Source organism: Antrostomus carolinensis, unplaced genomic scaffold (assembly GCF_000700745.2).
Source record: "Antrostomus carolinensis isolate BGI_N321 unplaced genomic scaffold, ASM70074v2 scaffold22957, whole genome shotgun sequence".
Taxonomy (NCBI): Eukaryota; Metazoa; Chordata; class Aves; order Caprimulgiformes; family Caprimulgidae; genus Antrostomus; species Antrostomus carolinensis.
In genome coordinates, this window is record NW_010325654.1 from 40588 (window position 1) to 51761 (window position 11174).

At 41.0% G+C, this 11174-nt stretch overlaps 1 protein-coding gene across 1 annotated transcript in view; it reads right to left on the minus strand.

Annotated features, from left to right (window-relative positions):
• ATF6 (activating transcription factor 6) overlaps positions 1 to 11174 on the minus strand; it is a gene marked incomplete at its 5' end in the record, with an annotated part of 77652 nt that overhangs the window by 40256 nt on the left and 26222 nt on the right. Inside the window, 2 exons of the mRNA XM_029085797.1 lie at positions 6118 to 6232; positions 10144 to 10208. Of these exons, the coding sequence (XP_028941630.1) occupies positions 6118 to 6232; positions 10144 to 10208 (180 nt within the window). The remainder of the gene's footprint in view (positions 1 to 6117; positions 6233 to 10143; positions 10209 to 11174) is intronic.

The window sequence follows — 11174 nt, forward strand, 5'->3', positions numbered from 1 at the left end:
CCAAACAGCTGCTGCCCAGAAGAAGCTACGCTGCAGCTGGTACTGGCTGGCTGCTCCTCTTTGGCTGTCACTCACTACACATCCAAGGTGTCTCATCGCCTGGCTCCTTCTCTTCCTTCTTCACTCACCCTGCTTGCTCTCTACAGCACACACATAGCCCTTTGCTGCTTCACTCTTGAGAGTATGTTCTCACACAGCAACACAACTTCTAGGTGCTGCAGAGTAACAAGTAAGAAATAATGAAGCAATCGGGGGTTTTGCTGGAAAATACTATAAGGTGTCGACAGAATGCTTTTTAAAGAATTGCTGGCCTTTAGCTGGAAACCTAAAAAAACTTCTCTTGAGCTTCCTTTTACTTACACTTGGCATTGTGTTGTTCTCATATGCATGTATTCTGATAATCCCAAGAGTGAAGTAAGGCCGTTTGTGCTCTATAGACCAACACACATTTTTAGACTTGATTTTAGATTATTAAATTTATCTCTGGAGGTTTTAAGACTAAGCTTTAAGACGCTACCAAAAGCAACATCTTCCCCAGTTGAGTATCCAGAAGACCACAGAGAACCTTCCTCCCCACTACCTCCCAGTCCCTTTGATAGTCAGCTCTCCCCTGCTTCCCACCTACCAGAAATATTCTACACCACGAAGGATGACAGTTTGAGAAAGACCAAAAAGAAAGCTGGCTTCACTGTTTTCATAGGGACACCAGGGATTTAGCGGGAGAAAGTTCTCTCTGACACAGAGAGACTCTACAGTTTAGCCAGAAAAGAGGGAATTTGCAGCAAAGAATGCAGCAGGCTTGACTTCATTTTCAGTAGCGACACTTAGATGGAAACAGGAGGTTTTCATAATGGATTTTCAAATCTGAAAGTCAAATGCAGCCAGAATTTGACAGAGGCGGACTTGCTGAGCTCCAGGGCATGCTGAAGCACAATCACATACACTGTTTGCTTTCTCAAATTTTCCCATGGAGGCAAAGGTTGGCCTCACAGAGAAGACAGGCTAAAGAGTAATCCCTGCTTTGAAAAGGACAGGCAGTTTTATCATGGATACTATGTCCATACTCTCAATTATTCTCAGTATCTGTACACAGTACCGGACAAGATCTGGGATAAAGTAATTTTTTTTTCTCTCAATAGCTAAGATCAGGTTCCCCAAGGAGATAGGGGAGTTTGTAAAATCTTTCGAAAATCTGTATATTACCTTGCAGAAGTTGCAAACCCATAGGACTCAAACATATAAATTATCTACTGTGTCTTTAGGAGCAGCCCGATTATGTGAGTCTAATAATTTCATTTGAATGGAAGGGCAAATCATTCCCAGCCCATGGAAATCTAAAAAGTCAACAGGAGAAAACTTCATGTTCAGTAAAAACCACCCATTGTCAAGTGTAACAAAATAGGAGAAAAGTATATGTTAGGACTGAATTTCTGGCTATGAAACATCAGCTGAAGCTGACTTCTTATGATGCAGTTTTGCCTGCAGGATGCATATGGTATCAAGTGTGCAGTGAACTGGAACCTGCCTCACTCATGCTCTCCGAATAAATTCCAACTGTTGCCAGAACTATGTGCACAGCACAGCAAACTACTGCTACACAAGCATGTCAAAGTCAGGCATTATAATCTTTTTTGCCTGAAAGTAATAGATCATCCCAAATACAATTAACACAGCACAGGCTTATTACCAACAAAAGCAAAACACAATTTAGATATTTTTATTCCTAGCACATGGAGCATTCACACAAAGAAAGAACAAAAGTTCTGATTTAAATTTGGTTTAATCACTTCAGCGAAAATTTATTTGCATAACTTGAGAAATCCTTAAATACTCATTGCAGATGTTGGCTTGTAGGACCAGAAATTCACATCCATAATAGTATGTTTCCCTGAAGGTCTATGGTTTAAGTGCCATGACACTGAAGCAGAAATTTACAAAGTGAAATTCTGGTCCTATTGAGGTTGGTAAATGATCTCCCATTGACTTCCATAGGGCCAACATCACTCTTGCTTTAACAAATAATAACCAGAATCACCTTTTAATTTTTTTTTTTTTTTTACTGCAATATACAGTAAGATATTGTATATGTGCTGCATTAAACTTAAGTGGTAAACTTTGGTATCAGGAGACATTTGTGCTTTCAAACAAATACAGAAAGTAGTGAGAGGAAATGCTAGTGACCTTCTAAATTTCCCAAGCAAATCAAACTTTAAACTTTCCTTAAGAACAGTAATTACATTCTTACCCTAAAAAATATCACTGTCCTTAATAACCCTGAAGAGATGTCATCAAAGGGTCACTGACAGAATTTTCCAGGATGGGGAAGTCTACTGCTTCATGACTGTGAGTTGCAGGGGCTCTGATCCACAAGAGTGGAATGATCTGGAGCAGCATTTACAGGCCAAAGTAAATTGGAACGGATTTGTTTTCTCCAATGATTTACTTAACTACCTTTCCAATTAAGCTAGCTATTCAAGTAATCCTAGAAACAATCTCAAGGTCTGAATACTTCATGGCAAAACAGATGTGAGCTCTGAGAGAGAACTGTTTGGGTGCCAGGCTCAGAGGAGAACTGCAGCAGAACCAGGTGTCCATCTCTCTGCTGACAGAGCACGTTACACCAACTAACTTGAATTTTCCAGCCAGGCTCCACTGGGGCTTTAGAACAGATCAAACAGACTTGGTATCACAGATGTTAAGTGGCAGGAATCAAAAGGTGCTGGCAAAGCAACAGACTCTCAGACCTGGAAAAACGGAAGGAAGGGTCAGCGCCAACTGGAGACTCCAATGTGCTTCAGCAGAGCTCAGACTGCTGTACCCTTTCCACAGAAGCACGGCAACTTGTTCTTCATACCTGCTGCACAGACCTCTCTGCTCTGAATGTGCTCCCAAAGCCAACCCAAAACAGACCAACGTAGAGGTACGGTGCAAAGACAGAGCTTCTCAGTGCTGGACCGGCTGTGAACATACACAACTAGGAATGCATGTTTTGTTACACTGCCAGGTGTCAGTTTCTGCAATGCTAAATGATTGCTGAAAACAATGGCTTCCTAAAAGTTAAGCATCAATAAAAAATGAAATTAGCAAGTTAACATCTCAAGAAATAAATGGTGATGAGCCCTGCCTATGAGGGATGTTGGCTGCTGAGGCCTGGCAGAGCTAGGAGACAACACTGCTTCAGTTCAAGAATTCTCTACTCACTGTCAGTTACATATTTTTTCTTGTTTAAAAATGACATTACCCTGGCAATAGCAGAAAATCAGTTTCTTTAAACTCCCAGAGTTAAAGCCCTGCTTCTTGTATGGACTCAGCTCATCCACATAAATACTACTACTTTATTTTCCTCTCTCCTCCTTAAAAAAAGAAAAAAAAAAAATCAAACTCCAACTGTAAATATGGAGACATGCAAGCCTTCCAAGGCAAGGAAAGAAAACAAAATTTATGAGATAATGAGAAATTCAGTCTTACAGGTACCAAGCATCAGCAGAGGATGACACAATGCATGTGAGCTTTCCTTCTCTACCTTGCACCCTGTTTCAGTCCTCCTATATGAGATGGGCATGGGCAGCCCTAGCAAATGGCATTTTCTAGAAAATCCAAGGAACTCGGGGCACAGATCCTTTAGTGCAAGTGAGAACATGCAGAAAACACACAGAAAATGTGTTACACTTCAGCATATGCACCCAGGAGAGATGCTGGGTTGTGTGATGCTGCACAGAGCAGAAAGCATGTGGAAAGAGGATCCCAGAGACATCAGGTGAAAGGGATCCCTGCAGATCCACAGTCCCACCTCCCACTCAGAGCAGGACCATCACCAACACCAGAACCATCCACTCCCTGGAACTCCTAACTGGATGATTCCTGTTCTTTTGTGTATGTCTGTTAACAGTTTATTAAATGCTTGGGAGTGTCTGCATGGCAAACAGCCAGAAAGGAAAACAAAACCTATCATCTCCAGGCCTTGCCTTCTAACTTGGACAAGCCAGCAAGCATTGGACAAGCCAGCAAGCCAGTTCACTCGTGAGTGAACTGTCCCTGAGGACAGTAACACTGAGGAGGAAATCAGTCCCCACTCTCAGGTCCTAATCATCAGTGAAAAGGGAACTGTGGTCCAAAGAAAATGAAGTCAGCAGTCCTCAGGAGAAGGTGAAAGGGCACCTCCCTGGCTGGGGCCCTGCCGATAGCACCCCTTGGCTCTGCAGGCCTCCTTTCTTCTGCACTTACAAAAGAATCCAAGCAAGTCATTTAAAAGTGCCTCAGGGCAGAGCTTGTCACTAGATCAGGTTTGCCCTGTTAAAATAATAAATGAAGTAATGAATAAAACTGCCTTCAATTTGAGGACGTTTCATTCATAAAACAGAAATACCAACAGCTTTGCTACCAAATAAACTTCATAGATGGTTTAAAAAAAGTCCCCACACCTCTCCTTGCAACAAAGCAGAGCCAAGCAGTGGGGGTTCTGTGGCACAAGACACATTCTGTTTCCAAGGACAGCTCTCCAAGTCGAAATGAGAGCTGACAACTTCCAGGTCATTAATCTGACAGTGTAAACAGAACCCATGGACCAGTACATGCATTCAGGAGACTGGAGCAACAGCCGCAAGTGAAGAACTAGGCAAACACAATTCTGCTTTCTGTTTGGAGTTTACAGAAAAACTTTTATAATCAATTCTCTACTCCCTTCTACTCATCCTCAGGATATGTGGAGCCTGGTGTCAGCTATATTTGTGTTGCTAGCTGAAACAACAGCAGAACGTGCCAAGTGTTTAATAACAAAATTCCAGCCTCGTGACACAACCCAGTAATCCCAAGACTGGAAACTAACCTCATATTTCTACTCAGCATAAAAGTCTAATCCTAACAAGAGCACTGCTATTTTTATTTTGCCTGAACCTTTTCTAAAGACATGTATCTCAAATTAAGAAAGTTACTCTAGATCAGGTCAAGCAGGGATGTGTTACCTACGTACATATGAGGTCTACAGATTGGCAGAACTCTGACAACACAGAAACTGCTAAAACTAGTTATGCTCATCTGTGTGCTCTTACACAGAACTGGATGTAGCTGGATGAGCTGGTGTAGTTGCAACTACTGGCCTCCCATCACCTTGGGATCCCTCTCAGGAGACTCCTATGATGAGGGAACAAATGGAGAGTTGTAGGGTCCCATGAAAACTGTGGTTGGGAGCAAGTGTGGATAGAACAATCTAATATCATGACTGCAAAATAGCAAGGCAGGAGACTTAGCAAGTGAAGACCCCAGGTTCAGGCCAGGGACAAATACGCATTATAGAGATGTCTAAAGGACTCATCAAGACCTCTGCAGAAGGGAGGAAATAAACTCTTCCACACTCTAGTTGCTGTTTCAACCACTGTTTCCCTTGATCATTTCCACCACCAGATCCGAAGCAGCTTCTCACTACTGCAGCTGTCCTGGCTTCAACACCATTCAGGCTTGCAGTACAGAAAGTGCCATCAAACACCTGGAATTCCATTTTTTAAAACAGTTTTTCCTGTCACTAGCTGCACTGCAGATGTGAGGACAGGCTTGTGCTACAGCTTTGTCAGACAGCAGAATTGCTCATCTGTCTCAACTTACAAGTCATAAAACAGCAGAAAAATTGTGCCAGGGCAGAGTCCTGCCCAGTTGGAATATGTGACACATAAAACTGCAAATGCAAGTGTTTTAGGGGAAGATAGAAGTAATGTTAGGTTAAGCTAGCAGGAATAATCTGTGCATAGGGTACATTTATTCCCAGAAGCACAAAAGGCCTACACACCTATTAAATTAATAGCCAAGTAACTATTGTGATTATTGGACTGCTACCACGTGTGTTTAACTGCAGGGTTCATGCCACTTTGTGCTGTCTTGCCCTGGCACTACAATGTTTTCTGCAGAGTGCTCTCTCCATTCCTCACTGTGATGGGCATACTTTGCAACAACCATGATCTGGCCATATTAGTGTAAAGAATACACAGAAGTGTCACTTATGAAGAAACAAAGTCAGCTTCAACCTTGATTAGGTCATCTTTTGTATTAAAAGGAAAGACACTCAGTGTTAGAAACAGTCTTAGGGATACACGTACCAGGCCAGTATTGAACAACTACTGCACTTACTCTGCGAAATGACACCACGTAGAATGTATCTCCCCTTCTGCGAATAGCTTCAAAAAAATCTTGATAGCTCCTTGGAGAGGCATAATACACTTGCAGCTCATTCCCTGAGTTCCTGCTAAAAAAATAAAGAAGGGAGGAATGTAATTATTTTAGACAAGGAAGTTAACTTCAGTGAAACAATGACTTTAAAGACCTGCTTTTCAAGAGAACAGCAGCTCTTCATCCACTGAAAGAAGCATGAGGAACATTAAACATGAAGACAGTGAAACTACTGGGTATTTTTTGAAAGTTCTGAAAGTTTTGAAAGTTTTAAAGGTGCTTTAAAAGTCTTGCTGCAGGAAACTTTTCCAGGATTGATTTTATTCATGCTTTGAGGCTGGCAAAAACCCTCTTGCTAGCTCAACAGAAGAAAAAAAAAGTTTCAAATCAATCTAAATTGTCTGAAAAATTGTGATGATTTCTGGAAATAAATTTTAGAAGGAAATGTCATTTTGAAATAAAAAACTTTTTTTTTTAATTTTTTTTTTTTTTTTTTTTACTGCTAAAGATCCAAATTGAAAGAAGTGCAAAGTTAAGTATAGACAGAGCTTTTCATTAACTGTCAAGTGACAACCCCACTTTCTCTCACCCCTACCACTTTTTTTTTGCATCTGGTCAATTCAAAGATTTGCTCTTGATTTTCTATTTAGACAGTGGAGCAAAAATAAGATATTCACAGACAGGAAGATAAGATATATCAGACAGCAGGAGGAAAAGGCACTCTATCTAAACTATGCTAAGCAAAACCACCAGGAAATTGTACAATCATGGTACTTATCCACTGTTTATCTTGGAAAGGTGAGAAATTCCCAGCACACATTGCTATCATGTATACTTCCCCAATCCCATTCAAAAAGAACATATTTAATGAAATTGGAAAGATATACTTAAACAAAACCATTATCTGAACCTTCAACCAGTCATTTTAATTCTTTCTCACTTTAATAGCATACTGTCTGTTTGCAGTGTTTGTGGCAAACACACTGATGGGGCTATCCTTCCCAAGCTGTCTTCTGCTGACCCAGATTTTAAAACTATGGTGGTTGGCTCAGATTATTTTGGTATGTTTCTAAAATATATGAAACTATGCACCCAAAACAAGGCACAAATCTATCATCAAGTGATTTTCTTGAGCAGCAGTAATAGTAGACCATCATTATCTCCTCCCTTACTGCTAATATAGTCCTGTTGCAAGGGAAGGACTGCAGCTGCCAAGCCAGTTGCCCTTTAACAGGAGAGGGGGTGTAAGTCCTGGGGGATCAAGAGCAGGCAGCTCTACCCTTTATATGCTCTTTAGCAGAACTATGCAAGCAAGGAATCAGATCACATCCTTCACACACAGGAAACAAAGATCAGAGCTAATTTCAGCTTGATTACTCATTCATAAAAACACGTAGGCCCACCAAACCACCCCTGAGATTCAGCACTGAAGTTTTACTGTGATAAAAGGCATCACGCCCACACAGTGCTCAGTAAAACACATCCTGAAAACTGAAACAGGTCCCACAGATCTGTTTGCTCGCCCACACTGAAGAAGATACAGCTAGACCTTAAAAACAGCCTTTTATAATTCTAAATCCAGGCATGGGAGAAAGTTGTTCCAAAGCATTTGGAAACCACTGGGCCTTTCAAAGCTCTCCTGGGTCCATGGAACAAGTCTATCACCCGTCCCAAATTCCAAGTGATACTGGTATTACACCATACCTACCTTTGGGTATTTAAGAGTACCCACTATGGACTCCTCACTGAAAGGAAGGGAGGAACTTAAGATCTGGAAACAGGTGCAAAGCTACCAGTTGTTTCAGTAATACTTTACTATATTACAAGAAAGTATCATATTAAATTGTGTACATTAAAAGTTCAGTCAAAATCATCTTGATTTTGATCTATTTCCTCTGCTTTGGCTTCACTGCAATAGTTTTCAACAAATTTTCTTTTGAAATCCAGGTATCATCAGTGCTGCAGAGACACATCTAGATCTTGCTAATTTCCTCCTGTTCATGGACTCAAGTCATCAACAAGGGTGCTCTAGAAGGTAAAGGTCACTCAATTTCCAGTCATAGCACTAGTACCAAAAATTAAAAGCCCTGTGGAAGCTGGCAGGGGAGTTGGAACTAGATGATCTTTAAGATCCTTTCCAACCCAAACCATTCTATGATTCTATGACTGTGTACTCCACAAAAAGGCACTTGAATCATTACTAAAAGTTTCAGGGCCATCTACAAACATTAACATTACATATCAGGAAACCTAAAAGTGGTTTAGTTTTTGGTTTTACACGTTTGCAGAGACAATGCTAGTTCATTACCAGTTCTCCACAGGCAATGCCTCAGGGGTAGCACCAATGACAAAACTGAATGAACAGCACCTTTTCTGTCTGCCCAGTCAATGAGGCACAGCGCTGCAGAAAGGATCTAGGTGCTGGTAGGCAAGCTGAATGCAAGCCAGCAGAGCATCATGGGGGCAACTGCGTACTGGGCTGTGTTACAGACAGGGCCTGGAGTGCAGGATGTACAAGGAGAGACAGGAGACAGAGGGAACTGGGCTGGTTCAGCCTGGAGAAGAGGAGGCTGAGGGGCTCTCAGTGCAATCCCCAACTTCCTAATGGGAGTTACAAAAGGAGTCTTCTCTGACAGAGACACAGAGAAAACCTGAAGTAAAACCTACTTTGAGTAGGAGATTGGACTACAGATCTTCAGAGGTCCTTTACAACCTAAGCTATCCTGTGATTCTATGATTTCATGGAGCATTTAATAGCTGATGGCTCTGGGAGCAACTGGAAGTCTGTTCTATGTTCTTAGCAGTTCCAGGACAGTCACAGCATGCAGCTGCCATGACTCACTGGTCTTGTTCATTTAAACATCATTCATTTGAAAAAAAACTTACTTCCTTCTGAGTGCAATAGATTATTCCACACAGAACTGCATGATGTTGCAGACTGTTTCCAATAATCCAGATTTTTTCTTTTTAAGAGCAATGCAGGTATGTATATTAAACTGCCTTATGCCATGAGGCTTGTTCATCCAGTCTTCAGTCAAAACAGACATCCTTAAACTGCCTGTAGAACTAAAAAAGCTTTTTCTTTTTCTTCTTATTAGTCAAGACATATCAAAATTTGTCAGCCAGGTTTCCCTAACATTTGCCTGCAGCTTGCTGTTTTCTTCCTGGCTCACCCTGCATTTAAAGCAGCAATGCAAATGGTGGAAGGGTCACAGCTGCCTTACTTTCAATGTCAACATTTCAGGTGTTCTTCTCAACAAAATGTCCACTTTATACTCCATTCTGCTTACTCCTCTTGTCACTACAAAGCAGAGAACCTTTTAAACACTGACACAGAGAATTCAGGAGAGACAATTTTTGTTTCCTTAAGCTTTCCTCTCCAGTTCTTCCTGTCCCCAGGGAAGAGGGACAGGATACGTAGGTATACAGGATGGCAGGGCAGGGGGAATCAGGACACTGGGTTATTATCTTCTAATCATCATCAGGGAAAATCAGGAGATGGAGACAAACCATGCAAGTAAGATGTAATGATACTTTAACTTTGTCAAAAGAATTTGGCAATAGCTGTAATGGCTCTACTCTTGAAGACAGTGAGAGAAACCTTTCTCTTACCAGACTCTTTGAAACTTTCTTATGAACTACTGATGTTCCTCCCGATATTCCCAAGACAATGTCTCCTTTTTTTATTCCCTAAAGATTCAAATCTGTTTAGGAAGGGACTCTGTAGAGTGATGTAAAGGTTTTCTTAACACTTATTGGTAGAAAGCCCCAGAGGAGTGGAGCTGTAATACAGGAGTTTATTTAAATGTAGTTTGGATCATTAGAAGCAGTTATTTGCTAAGGGACAGAAATCAGGCCAATAAATGTAGCTAGCACCTGGCTTGAAAATCCTGACAATAAGGTGGAAACTGGCATTTTCTACCAGCTGTTGGTAAAAAAAAATAGATTATTAAGTAGAAAGCAGTAAAAGCAGCTGTTCTGCCTTACCTGAGGCGGGTGTCTGTGTAAGGCATGGCCATTAGCTGGGAATATGCCTTCTCACTGAGGGAGCTCTGGAGAAAAGGGGAAAACAACAGGATGACACAAAGTGAAAACAGTAAGCATTTCCTTGGTTTGGCACTACATAAAACATGATGCATATCTGTAGCAGAGAGTGAATATATAAAGGGGTGCAGAGGTTAATCAGTGCCCTGAACGTTAAACGTAGGTTTTCCCACTGGTGAAACATGAGTGACTGAAATGACCAGCAATCAATCTGGAAACACAAAAACCACAAGTGTTTTGACACAGACAAATTTGAAGCCACATATTCAGAGACACAGAAGGAAAGTTGGCACCATACACAGTACTTGCACATACTGTGTCATCCAAGTGCAAAATTTGCTATCAGTGATGTCAGATTTGCAGAGTTCTTCTGAGGTCACATCCACTTTCTACCACTGTCAAAATATACTACCCACAACACATGCCTGGCGTTTGAAACACTAGAGGCACCTGAACTTTCCCTGCTTAAATGTTCTACCATTCTCCTTTGGACACCAGTGAGAAGAATCTGAAGTTTAGAACACAATAATTTTTCTCTAGAAAAGCATAGTATTTCCCACATCATTAAGTTCAATTCCTTTTAAGGCTGTTACTAGCTCTTAATCAAATGACACACTTTGAAAATGCATGGTCTAATTTCATCCTCGCCATTGGTATGCCATGTAGATAAAAGTGATTTTAAAAAATGGGAAATATGAACACTAATCTCATAATTTGGTAGTCCTTACCAAAAAAGCAGCCCTCTAGCAAAAATCTGAAAAAATGAAATAGAAATATTACAACAAAACCAGTCAGCCGTACCCCTTAACCGTGAGCCAGATGAATGAGCTGTAGGTTATATTTCTCTCCATTAACTCTTTATCCTTATCCTTACACAGACTTACACAGAAGTCACAAAAGCAATTTTAGAAAACACAGAACACATTTGATGACTGCTAAAAAATGTAAAACCTTTAGAGCCTGAATCCAAGAGC